Source organism: Pinus tabuliformis, chromosome 5_1 (genome assembly GCF_031772625.1).
Source record: "Pinus tabuliformis cultivar Carrire ecotype Pingquan chromosome 5_1, CPIR1, whole genome shotgun sequence".
In the NCBI taxonomy this organism is placed as follows: domain Eukaryota; kingdom Viridiplantae; phylum Streptophyta; class Pinopsida; order Pinales; family Pinaceae; genus Pinus; species Pinus tabuliformis.
The window spans coordinates 619,503,622-619,520,108 of NC_142305.1; the positions used below are offsets into that span (position 1 = coordinate 619,503,622).

The 16,487-nt window shown below is 41.8% G+C and overlaps 1 protein-coding gene across 2 annotated transcripts in view; it reads right to left on the minus strand.

Moving 5' to 3' along the window:
• ATSUV3 (ATP-dependent RNA helicase) overlaps window positions 1-16,487 on the minus strand; it is a 405,120-nt gene that overhangs the window by 48,310 nt on the left and 340,323 nt on the right. For both annotated transcript variants that reach the window (XM_089432621.1, XM_089432620.1), the window contains 2 exons: window positions 10,950-11,015; window positions 10,594-10,658 (listed from right to left, as the gene is read on the minus strand). In XM_089432621.1, the coding sequence (XP_089288747.1) occupies window positions 10,594-10,658; window positions 10,950-11,015 (131 nt within the window). The remainder of the gene's footprint in view (window positions 1-10,593; window positions 10,659-10,949; window positions 11,016-16,487) is intronic.

Below are 16,487 nucleotides of genomic sequence, written 5' to 3' on the forward strand. Positions count from 1 at the left end.
TGGTGTGGCTGCCTCTCCTAGGCAGGCCGCAGATTTTGGCACGCAAACCGAGGCAATCTGACCTCTAGTTTGACCAGCGTTGACTACCCTAGTTTGGGGCAGCAGGTTGACTTCAGTCAACAGCAGTTTGACTGTGTTTTTGGGGTTGTTTATGGGCTGCTTCTTCAGGCTGTTCGAGGACTAGATGACCGGAAAATTGACCAAGCATATTAGAGGTCAATTTCATCTCATTTGACTAAGTTTGACTTTGTTGATCTCGGGTTTGCTGCTGCTGATATAAAAATACAGACTTCTGATTTTGTACTATTTCTCTCTGCTGAACTATTGAAGATAAAAGAAGATTTGATCAAAGGGTTTCCCCGCATTGGGGTTTGTCCCTAGCTAGCCACCACATCTTGTGTCTCTTGTCTTGGCTTGTTTTCTATCAATTGTTTAATGTTCTATCTGCACTTTACTTAATGTATATGTGATTGCTAATCAATGCTAATAAGAAGAAAAGAAATAAACTGCTCTAAGCGTAGAACATACCACAATTTAACATAGTATCGGAGCTGAGGTGAAGACAAAGCCCAAGCAAGAGCAAGAGCAAGAGCAATCACCGAAGGTTGGCAAGGCTATCCTAAAAACTTCATGGGGTCCTCAACACTCTTCCCCGCCGAAGACAAGCTCTGTGAGAAGTCTGATTATCACGGATGGGAGATGTCTCTCGATCTGACTTTAGAAGATCAGAAAGTGTTGGACCATGTGAGAGGCAATATTGTTGCGCCTCCATCAAATGCATCCGCTGCTACCAGGAGAAAGTGGACCAAGGGAGAAGTCAAATCAAAGAAGATCATCCGGGACTCTATCAACAAGCGCCTGGTGGCCTATGTTTCCGTGCTGACCACCTTCAAGGAAATCTATGATAGACTAGTGAGTTTATTTAAAGTTAATGATGCAAATCAAGTTTTGTTCCTTAGAAATAAGCTGAAGGAAATTAAGAAGGGCAAAGATGAGAGTATGCAAGCATATTTCTTAAGGATCACTGAGATCAAGAATGATCTCCTATCTATTGGGGAAGTAGTTCTTGACAAGGAAATGACTATCACAACTCTTGGAGGACTGCCACCTGAATGGTATATATTCAAGATTACTCTTCTCAACAATAATGTCATCCCAGGATTTGAGGAATTGATGGCTAGATGTATTCAATAAGAAACACAGATGGAAGAGCAAGAAATGCCAGCACTTAAAGGCAATCCCTTTGCCTTTTCTTCTCATACTAAAAGAAGAAACAATTCTGGGGCTTAATCCAAAGGAAACGCTGGACCAAAGGGTGGAAGAAAATGACAATGTTACAATTGCAACAAAATGGGCCACTATGCGAGGGAGTGCCCTGATAAAAGGGATTCACACCATGACGATGACCAAAATCACTCTCAAGGCAATCAAAGGAATGGCAGGTCCAATGGCAGAGGTAAAAGAAATGTCAGAAATCAAGAAAGAGGACAACCCTTCAAGAAGGCCCTCTCTACTACTGCTCCCCCGGACTCGCTGGGAAATTGGCTTATTGATAGTGGTGCCTCAAGGCACTTCACTGGTTACAAAGAAGCTCTCTCTAATCTGATAGAGAAGGAAACCCACCTGGAAATTGTTCTTGGGGACAATGCAAAATATCCATTGAAAGGCGTAGGGAATGTCACTCTTCAATTGAATCAGCATAATACAATTCATTTGCAATAAGTCCTATATGTACCTCATCTCAAAAAGAACCTGGTGTCTGTTTCGGCAATGGAAGACAAAGGCTACAAGGTGACCTTCATCAATGGCAAGGTACGTGTATGGGAAAAGAATTTTAAAGAAGCTTTCACTCTTGGGTTTCGAGTCGATTCATTATATCAAGTCGAAGGAAGTCCGCTAGGTGTCATGACTTGTGACACATCACTTTAGTCCGAACTATGGCATTGAAGGTTTGCTCACCTTCATTATAAAGTTCTACCCAATGCAAGACAAATGGTAACAGGGATGCCCGAGTTCCAAGTAGAGCAAGAAGGTGTATGTCCTGGATGTGCCGAAGGGAAGCTCAAAAGGGGACCATTCCCCTCAACCGAAAGCAAGACCTCCGATATATAACAGTTGGTTCACTGTGAAAAATCTGGTATGATGCTTGTGAACTCCTTGAGAGGATATTTATATTACCTCACTTTTACAGATGAGATGATTATTCTCGCAAGACTTGGATATACTTCATGAAAAAGAAGGATGAAGTGCTCACTTGGTTTTGTCACTTCAAAGCCTTGATCGAGAATCAAACCGAAAAGAAGATCAAGATCTTAAGGACTGATAATGGGACTGAGTATGAATCCAATGAGTTCCATGACCTTTGCAAAGAGGTTGGCATTAAGAGGGAGACTACAACAACATATACACCTGAGCAGAATGGTGTGGCGAAAAGGAAGAATCGTACGATTGTGGAAGTTGTCCATGCTATGCTCCATGATCAAAGACTTCCGAAGTTTCTATGGGCCGAAGCTGCGAATACCGTCGTATATGTGCAAAACTGATGCCCTCATCAAGCATTGGGTTCCAAGACTCCCGAACAGATGTTCATTGGTAAGAAACCTGACGTATCTCATTTTAGAAATTTTGGAAGTCCTATATATTTTCATGTGCCGAAAGAGAAAATGAATAAATTGGGTGCGTCTAGAAAAAAAGGAAGCTTCGTGGGCTATAGCGAAAATAATAAGGGCTATAAAATCTATGTGGCTGGTCAAAGGGAAATCAAGACTAGCCATGATGTCACCTTTGATGAAGATATGGCTCTTAGCAAAGTTGACAATCTTCCTACTCAAAGGGGATCTAAAGAAGGTGACACCAGGGAACTGAAGGAAAAGGAAGATGAGACAATGCCCGATGTGGCAGAGCCTACGGATCCTTTTGATCCCCCTCCGCAAGAGCCTTCCTCTTCTAGGAAAAGGCCTTCATGGCTTAGGGGGGCACTTGATGACGCTGAAGGACACATTGCACCCAGAGGGACTTCCCGAGAAAGTAAGAAGCCGGCTAGGTATCAGGGATACTTGACCATCATGAGCACGATCATCCAAAATGAGCCTTCATCATTTGCAGAAGTTGTCAAGCATCAAGTATGGAAGGATGCTATGACTGAGGAATATGAGTCCATCATGAAAAATGATGTCTAGGATGTGGTCCCCAGACCCCAGGGCAAAGCAATTGTCACTTCAAAATGGCTTTACAAGATAAAGCATGCAGTTGATGGAAGTGTTGAAAAGTATAAGGCTCATTTTGTCGCTCGTGGCTTCTCTCATAAGGAAGGTATAGAGTATGACGAGATATTTGCACCTGTTGCCTGATATACCACCATCCGCTCGATCATAGCCCTTGCTGCTTCGCAAGGATAGAACCTACATTAGATGGATGTCAAGATTGCGTTCTTGCATGGTTCGATCAAAGAGGAAGTCTATGTGGAACAACTCAAATGATTTGAGATTCATGATCGGGAATCTCATGTGTGTAGGTTGATGAAAGCCCTCTATGGGCTGAAGCACGCACCCCGAGCGTGGTATGAGAGGATCAATAGCTACCTAATGAAGCTAGGATTCACTAGGAGTGAAGCCGACCCTAACCTTTACTTTAAGGTTGAAGATGACAAACCTCTCATACTGGTGTTGTACGTTGACGACCTCTTTCTAACAGGTGCAGACCCTCTCATTCACAAATGTAAGAGGGAGTTGGCTTCTGAGTTTGAGATGAAGGACCTAGGACTGATGCACTATTTCCTAGGACTGGAAGTCTGGCAGAAACCAAGGAAGATTTTCCTATCTCAAGGAAAATATGTGGTGAAGATATTGGGAAGGTTTGGTATGGTGGACTGCAAGCTCGTGACTACCCCGATGGAGTTTGACTTCAAGAAGTTAAGCGGTAGTGCTGCCGGACCTGATTTACAAAATGCTACCGAGTATCGTCAACTCATTGGACCATTCATGTTCTTGGTGAACTCCCGTCTGGATATATGCTTTGTAGTGAACACGTTGAGTCAACATATGGTTGAGCCTCACCACACACATTGGATTGGTGCCAAGAATCTGTTGAGATATCTTTGTGGCACAATCACACATGGTTTGAGATACACTGTCGGAGATGTAAGACGACATGGATATACCGATGCTGATTGGGCAGGCAGTGTGGTGGACTGAAAGAGGACTTCCGGGTGCTGTTTCTCTTTGGGATCTACCTCGATATCCTAGATGAGCAGGAAGCAGAAGTCGATGGCTTTGAGCACTGTCGAGGCGGAATACATTACTGCTAGTATGACCTCTTGTGAGGTAGTCTGGTTGCGAAAGCTCTTCAGTGAGCTGTTTGGATTCACATTGGATACTACTGTGATCTTGTGTGACAACCACAGCGGGGTTCGTTTATCAGAGAATCTCGTATTTCATGATCGCTCCAAGCACATCGATATCAGGTACCAATATATCCAGGATATGGTACAGCGGGGAGCAATAAGGCTCCAACATATTGGTACAGATGAACAGGTTGCCGACATTTTGACGAAGCCCCTGGGAAAGGTCAAATTCTTGACTTTCCGAGAACGACTTGGTGTTGTTGAGAGGCCCTCTTATCAGGGTCATGTATGATGCATATATTGAGCTTTGGAAGCTCCAGGGGGCGTGGGGTACTTCTTGGAGCGACATGCGACCACAGGGCGACTCACCGTCCCCTAGTGGTGTGTTATGTATAGGGTGAAAGATTCAACCTTCACCGGCGACACCCTATGGCGACTGTGGGACATGATGATTAGTTCTCCCGTGGGCCAGGATCAGTGTTACTTGGGAGCGGGAGTGACAATTTCAAAAGCTCCTAGTTTGGGAGCGAATCCCAGAGCAATTTTTATATAATATATATATTTTTTATATTTTGATACATAAATGTCAACAAAAACATGTAGAATGATGAATTAGATATAAAAAACATAGATTGATCATTGAACCATCAACCATATAACATCAATCATCTAGAAGTTATAATCTTCATCAACCATGTCCACAAGTTAGTAACATACAACATATTGAATCTCGTGAATCATGATTCATCAATCTTAAAGTTTCAACTTGAAGCTTTCAAAATTGAAAATTCAATATATAACATTTATCATCATTGATCACCAAAGTTGTACTTGTAAGCTAAGTTTAAACTTTAAACTTTAACCATTACAAGAAATAATATCTAACATGAAATGAAATGTTATAAAATGAAATGAAACAACTTTCACGAAGCATCATATTCATAATTCAGAATCATTACCAATGAGTTATAATTGCCAACTTCAAACTTCAAACTTAAATTGTCACAGTCATATATTGTTTACAAAAAATATCATTATGATATGAAAGAGTCAAGACTCAACAGTTATGAAAACTAATAGAAACTAGAAAAGACAAGTAAACTGTAAATCTATTATCTACTACTACATGTGGCCCTTGCCACGAGAAGTGTCTAATGTATGAGCAGGTCGTGGTGGTCTTCTAGGAGTCTCTCGCATAGACCGACGACCAGAACCAGAAGGCACATGCCCTCCACGTGAGGGTGTAGATGGAGGTGGCGACAGCAAAGGAACAAGACTCGGAACTTGAGCACTGCTACTGGATGGTGGAGGTGGCATGGTTGTTGCTTCATCTTCCTCTCTTATAAGTTCCGCTTCCAGTTCTTCAAGATGTATAGTGCCATCCTCCAAATTATCATCCTCTGGGTGGTTGTCCCAAATTTTATATGTTGGATCCTCATAAGCCCGATCACAGTAATGACTCAACAACCTCAAGTTGTAGTGCACATAAACCAAACTTTCTGCCCAGTTTTCATTGAGTTTGTTTCTTTTCACATTATGTATGAAGTTGTAGTTGCGCCAACACCTCTCTACAGAGGAAGTATTTACAACCTGTGAGAGAACTTTTTTTTCCAATTTTGGCAAAAGTCCATGGTCGCCATATGATTCCCGCCATGTGAGAGCATCAAATCTGTCTCTATCTTCCATTGCATGAAAGGTACCAAACAAACCAATGCAACTGAAGTATCTTCCTATTTCAAGACGCACACTAGCACATTCCTCCCTGTCAGGTATCAACTTTTCTAATGCTTGCAAATATCCTGTAGATACCTCTTCATCTATATGGGGTTTGGCCCTAACCTCATCCTCTGGTGCAGGTTGGCCCAGCCAAGATGTAGAGTAGTATTTTGCATAAGGATATACGCCAAGAAATGTAGTGGAACATTAAGTTTATCCCACCGTATACACACACAATCGTGAATCAACGTATACAAGTTGGGATCATTGTTATGAACAATATCTTTTATTTGCCCCAACATGGTATCCATCTGCTCATACACCTCCCCAATCACTGGTTTATCTGTATCTACAAACCGAATCATGTGATAAATGGGCTTGGTGAAATCCAATACTTGCGTCACACATGCCCAAAACATACCATCAAGAGCATCCTCGTCCACCTGTTCAAAACCTTGCCTGTCAGCTGCATTTGTAGCCCTTTCCTTTAATACCTGCCGGTGTGGACTTGATACCATGCTAGCCAATGACTATCTTACCTTCAAAAGGTGCCTGAAGGTGAGATAATAGCTAACAAATCTAGTCCTCACAATCCTCAACAACTCCAATCTTGAGTGACTACGGAAAAGGCCATGGGTATTGCTATGATTTGTAATAAATTTTATCATTTGTTTGCCTTTCTTGTACAAATCACCAATCCATTTGTATTGTTTGTTTTTGTCCTTAACAATATCATGCATCAAAAGGTTCATTGTGTGAATCAAACACCCAGACCAAAATATGTTGGGGTATTTATGCTCAATAATTGCTCCCGCTGCCTTACAATTAGGAGCATTATCAGTGATGACTTGGATGACATTGTATGGCCCAATACGATCAATTGTTTCAAGTAATGGTTCTGCAATGTTGATGCCGGTCTTGAACTTGTCTGAGTAATCATATGCTAAAAGAAAAATGGCACCACTAACGGACACAGCAAGAACATTTATCAATGGCTTGCCTTTTACATTTGTCCATCCATTAGATACAATGGACACCCCATGGTCAGTCCAAGAACTTGTCATTCTATTCAAAGAATGTGATATTTTTGCTTTTTCATGATCAAGTCCAACGGTTCTTGCCTTGTCATATGCAGGGCTCCTGTATCCTTTAGGGGCATCATGTATGGCTGAAACCATTTCGTGCCAATGAGGTGAGCAAAGAACATTGAATGGTATCCCACATGCATAGAGAAACCTGTAAACTTTTGAATCCACATCATTCGTACACCCTTCATCAAGGAAATATGATATGCTTCTACACCTTAAACCTGGTGACCCTGTGCCTCCATATCCACTGCCTTGGGAGGATGCTGAAGGAGTTCTTTGTGCATGCGATTGTGAGCTTGGTTCAAAGAAACCCTTTGATTTTTTAGATTTGTATTGGGCCTCCTCCTCTTCCCTTATGTATTTGGCTCTATCTGCTGCTGAAACACCTGTACAAGTTTTGATTCATATTTGTTTATCTCCATCCCATGGCATTTTCCCGCAGAGGTGTTTTCTGGCACGGGTGTATGAACCTGTGTAATTATTGTTGCAATGGGGGCAATGAAATTTAGTGGTTCCACCCCCTTTCCCTGCTTTAGGCTTGTTAACATATTTTCACAATGGGGTTTGGTCTTGTTTAGTTTTTTGAGCTGACTCATGTTCACTCTTCTCCAGCTCCTCCTCACCGAGGTTTTCATCAAATCCACTATGTTCCCCTTCTTCATCCCCTTCTTCATTTTCAATTTCAACCCTCTTTTTTCTACTCCTCAGCACCATAACAACAAAAAAAGGAACCAAGAAGAAGAAAATGACAAGAAATATAACAATGATGTTTGAAATTTGAAGGTTTGAATCTGCAAAATTTAAAAAAATGGAATGGGAATGGGAATGGGAAATAGAGAAAAATTTATTTATTTATTTAGGAATAAACACTAAAAAAAAAAATTGCTAAACACTCTATTCAATATTGTAGAGCCTACTTCTTTGGCATCCAATCTCCCCTTGCAAGCTCTTCAATCTCCCGTTGCTCCTTGCTTTCTCTCTCTCTCACTCTCTTGCTCCTTGCTCCTCAATCTCTCCTTGCTCTCTCTTGCTCTCTCTCACTCTCTCCTTGCTCCTCACTCTCACCCTCTCTCAATCTTAATCACACTCTCACTCTCACAATGATGAAATGAAATGAGGGAGGGTCTATTTAACCCTCCCTCTCTCCCTCCCTCCCTCACTTTATTTCCACAAAAAAAAAAAATCCGCCGAACCTTTTTTTTCTGCGCGGCTCCACTCTCGTAGCTCACTCTCGTCGCTCCGAGAGCAATTTTTTAACCCGGGAGCAGTTGGGAGCAATCACTCCCTGACCGCTCCCGGGTTATAAAAATCGCTCCCTGCTTCGCTCCAGAAATAGGCAGGGAGCGCAAATTTTTTTATGGGAGCGCGCTCTCGAGTTGCTCCTGCCCAGAGCATAGATTGGGAATGGGATCGGGGGGGGCGCTCCCCCTCAACACTAGCCAAGATGATTAGTTCTCCCATGGCAATTGTGGGACAGGACGATAAGTTCTCCTGTGGGCCAGGATGATTAGTTCTCCCATGGCAACTGTGGGACAGGACGATAAGTTCTCCTGTGGGCCAGGATGATTAGTTCTCCTGTGGCGACTGTTGGACACGATGATTCATTCTCCTATGGACGGGATGACTAGTTCTTGTATCGAGGCGTCCTACCCATGTAGTCTAGGACTCATGGGAAATACCTCTCATCTGATCAATGAGTAGGGAAATGGGGTTAGGGACCATTAGTAGTACTATCGATGGACACATCGTTGTATCTACCGTACTCTCTATGCTAGGATGACCTCCATTGATCTGGGATCAGTGAGAGTGGTTGACACACTCTGAGACTGACTTCGGGTCAGTGGAGGATGGTATGATACATCCTCGATCATCTCTTCTTCTTCATAATTCAGCAAAGCAGAGCAGAGCAATGCAAGGCAGTGCATTTGATGGCTGGGACAGTGCCGGCGGTTAGACGGACTAGCAGATGGAGTTCTCCCTAGTTGAGAGGGAGTGTTAAAATTGGCAACTAGGGCCAAACTCCATGTGGGTGATCTTATTTATGGCAGCGGATATTTTTCCTAGATTCCTCTTGTCGAGAGGTGTAGGATTGATCTAAAGATAATCCGATTCCGACAAGTATTTATGGAGATATGAATTTATTTGTATTTACTTGACAAATTGTCAAGGTTGGCCGGAAGCTAAATGTGTAGCACACATGCCCAGCAAATCATACAAGTACAAGTCAGGTTGATTCATTATCAACTCATCTCATCTCACTCATTCTTCTCTCTCTCCTTAGCTTTGGGTTACACAAGGAGCAGCTCACACGTGGGAAGAAGGGAGACGCAGAAAGAAGGACACAGACGCTGCAGGTCATCTCTTTGATCAGCGTTGACCAAGAGTTGACCATTCAGAAGTGTGGTTTTGATGTGGCTGCCTCTCCTAGGCAGGCCGCAGATTTTGGCATGCAAACCGAGGCAATCTGACCTCTGGTTTGACCAGCATTGACTGCCCTAGTTTGGGGCAGCAGGTTGACTTCAATCAACAACAGTTTGACTATGTTTTTGGGGCTGTTTATGGGCTGCTTCTTCAGGCTGTTCGAGAACTAGATGACCGGGAAATTGACCAAGCATATTGATGGTCAATTTCATCTTGTTTGACTAAGTTTGACTTTGCTGATTTAGGGTTTGCCGCTGCTGATATAAAATTACAGAATTCTGATTTTGTACTATTTCTCCCTGCTGAAGTATTGAAGATAAAAGAATATTTGATCAAAGGGTTTCCCCACATTGGGGATTGTCCCTGGCTAGCCGCCACATCTTGTGTCTCTTGTCTTGGCTTGTTTTCTGTCGATCGTTTAATGTTCTATCTGCACTTTACTCAATGTATATGTGATTTCTCATCAGTGCTAATAAAAAGAAAAGAAGTAAACTGCTCTAAGCATAGAACATACCATAATTTACCATACTGCTCTAAGCTGTTACTCCTAGATATTTCTAGAAAATTCTTCATCTATTGTAAAATCTATTTTACAGTGAGAAGGGTCAGCCACGCCCTATGAGTTTCTAATTGTTTTTCTTTGCTGTCTCTGCTTGCAAGTTTAACAAGAGGGAGGATATATATATATAACTTGAATAATTAAATAGAATTGTAAAAGCATACACCAAAAATGCCTACCCTCTCAACGTGACAGATCATTTGTATAAATTCCATCACCAGTCAACAGTAAAAAACACCTCATTTATCCATGCATTATATATATATTAAACTGTTCTTTCAATTTAAATTCTTTGCTTACACTTTCTTGGGGCTTCATAAAAATTATTTATACTTCTAAAGAAAATATTCTGAACATGTCTGATGCAAGGCTCTCTGATGACATCAAGAATGATTTCATAGTTATCTTCCACAACAAAGAAACAAACAGAAAAATCCAAGCTTAAAATGATAGCTTTTATAAAAAACCTGATACAGAAAAGATATCTTTCTTCCAATCCTAATGGAAGATCTTCAATGGCTTCTGCAACTTTCTGTAAACAAAACAATTCAAATTTCAACCAACTTACAATTATAATCAGTTTGCAAAGGTAAGACAAACTAGACATGCTGGGCCTGGCAATGATCAAGTTATCACACTGAGCAAATAGATAATCGCTTTCAGTCATTAAAATATTAGATAATCATGTTGTGCATATTTGGCATTTGTAGAGCAGATAACAAGTAGACGAATGGAAGGAATTTACAAATAGCATGAAAAATAGCTTGTAAGATAAGGCTCTGAAAGAAACTGCCTTCCAAACTTTGCAAGTAAGAATACATACCAGTATGGCTTCACAGTTCATAATGAAGTAATTTGAAGACAATTTGGCATTCTCTACAAAATGTTCCTGTCACCAAAAAAAGGATTTGTCAGGAAATCTTCTCTGTTGTTGAATATGTTAGATCTCAAATATCTCATTTTATTGTGAATTGCTCATAATCTTGTGCTCCTTTGCAGGATTAATGGATGGAAGAGCCAGTGAAAGGAAGTCAAACATCCAAAACTGTTACTCTCTCAAGAACAAAAAACTCAATGCTTCACAACCAAGGAAATAGCGACCATACAAACAAAAACGTCAAATGAGAAAAAAAGGTGTATGAATACAATAAGAATAGGAATAAGGGCTATTCAATCAAATGGATAATAAACACATTCTTACTAGTTGCATTGGATTAAACAAAAAAAAGTTAATTAATCTTACAATGTCGGAAATATTTTCAGTATTCTGAAGGGAAGAGCACATATATGCACAACTACAAGAGGCAGGTCAGACAATGAAGAGAAAGAGAAAAGAAGATATGCATGTCTGTGAAAGAAAACTCCATTGGAACTGAATGCATCCGATGCTGGAAAATCTCCACATTCAGCTGTCAACAAGATAGCAAGATCGACATTCACAATAACAGGCAATGCTGACATAGACATACACCAGTTGACATCTGTCAGAGGATCAAAATGAGGGCTTGAAGGTCGACAACTGACAGCATTCATTTAGGAGGTTGATGCATTGTTACCAGCAATCAGACATTCAATCATAACAATTGGCTGACATTCCAATGTATAAATACATGGGATATTCCATGAAAAAAGAGACATATGAAAGAGAATTTGTAGCTCTGGGAGAAAACGTGTTCCTTCCTGGTCTCTATTAGTTCCTGAATCATTGAGTGTTTGCTGGCTTATGCAATTACTGACGATTGTAACTTGTTAATTACATGTGCTAGGAATAAATATTGATGTCTTTGGTATTGTCATAATTCTCCGTGCTAATAAAAAATATTAGAAAACAATTATACCTATAATCTTAGAGTGAATCTCAGGTGTGTTACCCACCATTTTGTGGGTGATATCCCTAGGGGAAGCTTTTTTCTTCAAGATGGTCCTCAGCTGACAGCCCCTTGCATCCACCAGCTAGCTCATTGTACCATTTCTCCGCCACCCGAGCCAGCCATGTGCTCCCTCGCCCATCTGCCATGATCATATGTTTGAAGGTGGGCCTCCCGAACCTAAAGGTATCCCTTGTCATTTGGTAATTGAGTATTGTAGTTTGCTTATCATAGACACTTCTGGGCATGAATTAATGGGGGATTCGGTGGAAAGGATGGGTTAGGTTTAGACACTTCTGGGCATGAATTAATGGGGGATTCGATGGAAAGGATGGGTTAGGTTTGTGCCCTTGTTCCCTTGCCCCCCTTTTGGATATTAACCTCGCATCCTAGTCCCGTGTGATCTCCTTTACTAACCATTTGGCTTTAGGATGGTATTTCATGGGAAACCCCAATGTTGGATGCGTGGTCCCGCCCACTTATCCGCCTATATTACCCTATTTCCACTCATTATTACTCCATTCATCATTTCTCCCACCTGGGTCAACCTTCCTCCACTAGGTCCACATAGGGTTAGCTTGTCGCGCCCATACATTGGGTCATAGCCTGGAATGGAGCCCAGAGGTTGATGCAGCTAAAAAGAAAGATAAAAGCATATATGGCCACATTCAACAAGAAAATGTACCACAAAAAGCGAAATATGGCCGGGACAAACACATTTAGCATGTGGTCAAAATCCCATACATGAGCTCTACCCCATCCTCATGGCCATCACCCTGGTTCCTACAGGTTCTGCGAACCCCCTTCATCATATAGGAACCCATGATTGTCCCAACCCCTAGTGGGCAATGAACCGCCCTACCTTTTAAAGAGGGTATTCACTGCTATATCTTATACATCATGCTCTTACCCCTTGAGCCCTGAGCAGTTAATCAAAGAAAATCATAAAAAAGCAAAAAGAATATAAAGAAAAGTGGAAAAATCTAGGTCGGGCCACCTCATGTACGATTGCTCCCACCTATACATTATAAACCCAAGTGTGGGTTTCCCTCTTATTAGCTACCCATGTACCCCAGCATGTGACCCAAGGTCGCCCCTTCCCATCCCCTACTTCATTCACCTATCTGTCACATGCCACCACCTTTTGAAGGATGTACCTTGAATATATTATCCCTTTTAGAAGTAGAAACCACCTAATAGGATTCTTGGTTAACCCCATTTGGAGTTTAGGAGACATTGGCACATCCTAAAGCCCATTATGGAAGGGCAGGGCATTATGAAGTCCCCAACTATGGTACATGATTGGTAAGAATCAAGATCATTTACTCAATTTCTCTAATGACTTGTTGTGTTGGAAGGCTAGGGGATGCATTGGATCTTATGCAAGATTGCAGATGGTCTCCATTTTGGGTTTGGTCTCCCTATACAGGGTCCTAATCCTCCAAAGGGCTACATTGGCACATGTAGGGTGTGCGTTGAGAGCCATGGGCCTCCACAGCAACAGACAACACTCTATGGATCCTTACAACCATTAAGAGATTGCTCGCAGTTCACTTATGATGTGGCATCACCTACACCATCATCCTAGCCCTTACAGGCGATCTACAGGCATCTTCGATTTGTTTGGAGACCCATGAGGACACTTGTGTGCCCCCACATGTCATTTGGAGCACCACAGGTTATTATAAGGGGCCAACCCCTTGTCCCCTACTTTTGAGGGTCCTACTCTTCATTGTGGCACCCATGGACCTCATTAGGCCTCTTAGAGGGCCCTACGACATGCATAGATTATTATTTGACCTCTTGAGAAGCTTACTTTTCCATTTATGAGTTAGTTTGGTGGGCTTGTCACCAAACACTGAATTATTAGAACAATATTTTATTTTTGGGATGTAGGCCAAGGCTAATTCGAACTCCTAAGTTGTGTATAAATACAAGTGAGATGAGTTCATTTCTCATCATCACTTTGTATTGGATATTTTATCTCTCTTGATATTTTTGCACTTTTTCTAGAGGATGAATTGGAGCTTTATGGATAAATTTTGATGTGTATTGGTCTATCGTCTCTTGGAGCTTCTCTCTTGTCAATTGTGATGGTTGGATATATTCTATTACATGTAAGTACATGCCTTTAATGTTATTCTTGTTTTACTTTGTCATTTACATTGGACTGGTATTTTCGTTGTTCAAGGGCTAATTGTTGCATGCATTTACAGCTTAAATTGTGTGAAAATTCTATAACTGCAGCAACTGATTTACTTTTCCTACTTATTTCATCATAAGTTATTCATGAAATTACTTCAACAAACATTAAAATAAATACTGCCGTAGATATCACATCGTAATACAGAAACAAAAATATGCACACATTGACACAGTTATTTTGTACTAATGTCCTTGAAAAACCCAATGTGGGAAAACCAGTGCAGCAAGGGAGGATTTTATTATTCAGCAATTTTCTTGTACAATAGGGTGCCAAACTGGCTTACCCACAAATAGACAAACTTCCAGTACTTTCTTAAACCCAGCGTAGGCCCTACTGACCTCTGCTACAACCTGAAACCCTTTGTGTCAGCCTACTGAGGCTCTGCGCTGCCTCTCTAGGCTTCTGCGTCACTCTTGCAGCCTTTGCGTGGATGACGCAAGCCCTTTTGGCTCTGCGCAGTCTTTTTTGCCTCTGCGTGGCTTCCTTTGGCTATGTGTCTGCTTCTTTTGCGCTGATCTACCGTCTCTCTGTTTCGTACTTGCTACCTCCTGACTGCTTTCCAGACCACTAATTCAATTTCTCAGCAAACACTGCTCTAGAAATTGAACTGACTGGTCTCCCTTAGTATGTTCTCCAAGTGCCCCTCAAGCCTCCTCTTATACTTTTCTTGTTGACATCTCAACAACCGAGATTAAGTCCCTGATCAACGGCTAAGATTAGATCTAGCTTGATCCATGTCTTTTGGACCATTCTAACACGTTCATATTAATACACATTAATATTCTATTTTCCCTAAGTTTAAACTTAGGGACTCCATTTAAAATATTAATTATTTTAATATCTCCTAATCTATTTAGAATCTGCCCAAACCCTTTCTGGGTATTGGAGATCTCATGTGCCCCAACCTCTCCACCAAATGTCGTGGCTAGAGCACATCTGATGCTACCCGAAATCAACACTCCCTCTTAGCGAGGACCATGCTCTAGCAATACTCCTCACTGAGTATTACTCTGATCATTCGGCATCAGTGCTTGTGCTGATGCTAGGCCTCCCTGCCCAACATCCTCTACACTGCTGCATCTTGTACTGCTGCCCATGGTTCTACCATTGCCAATGCTGCATCTATACTACAGCTCCCTCTGCATCCGTGTTGTTGTTGGTCCTTTCTCCCAGCACTGCATCCGCACTACACCTTCCTCTGCAATTGTGTTGTTGTTGGTCCTTTCTTCCACCATTGCATCTGCAATGCAACTCCCTCTTCATTCATGCTGCTAACACACTACTTCTGAAAGGGGTTCTTTACCATCCCCATCTTTTCCCTGAAGTAGTCAAATTTTGACTTTCCAAGGGCCTTGGTGAGGATATCTGCCACTTGTTCCCCTGTAGGAGTGTAGCTCAACTATACAACTCCACGTTGGACACAATCTTTGACAAAGTGACACCGGATATCAATATGCTTTGACCTATCATGAAATACTGGATTCTCAGAGAGTTTGATGCAACTTTGATTATCACACATGATCCTGGTCACCTCCATATTTCTTCTTAATAGGTTTACTAGCAGTTTTTTAAGCCATATGGCCTCACACGAAGTTGTGCTTGCTGCCATATATTCTGCCTCAAACGAGCTCAGAGCCACGGACTTTTGTTTCCTACTGCACCAGGAGGTTATTCCTGATCCAATGTTGAAACAGTACCCAGAGGTACTTTTCCGATCCATTGAACTTCCTGCCCAATCTGCATCAGTGAATCCACTCAACCTGATATCCTTCCCCTTGTTGTACAAGAGCCCATAATCAACTGTTCCCTGTAAATACCTGAGAACGTGCTTGGCTACTGCCCAGTGAGCCCTCTTTGGTTCCACCATGAACTGACTGAGGGTGTTGACAGTGTAGCAAATATCTGGCCTGGTATTGACTAGATACATCAGGGACCCTATGAGCTGTCGGTATAGGGTGGGATCGACATCCTTGTCTTCTGATGCATCAATCTTCTTCCAGTTGGTGATCATTGGCGTAGCCATAGGTCTATAGTCTCCCATTCTGAACCTTTTCAGAATTTCTGTAGCATACCTTCCTTGCCCAAGGAAGATTTCTCTTTTCTGCTTCCAAACTTCCAACCCTAGAAAAAAATGCATTTGTCCCAAATCCTTCATATCGAACTCTATCGCTAGATTCTTCTTGCAGTCTTCAATGAATCTGGATGATCATATCAGGAAGAGATCATCCACATATAATACTAAGATAAGTGGCTCGCTCTCTACGACAAGATAGTAGAGATTCGGATC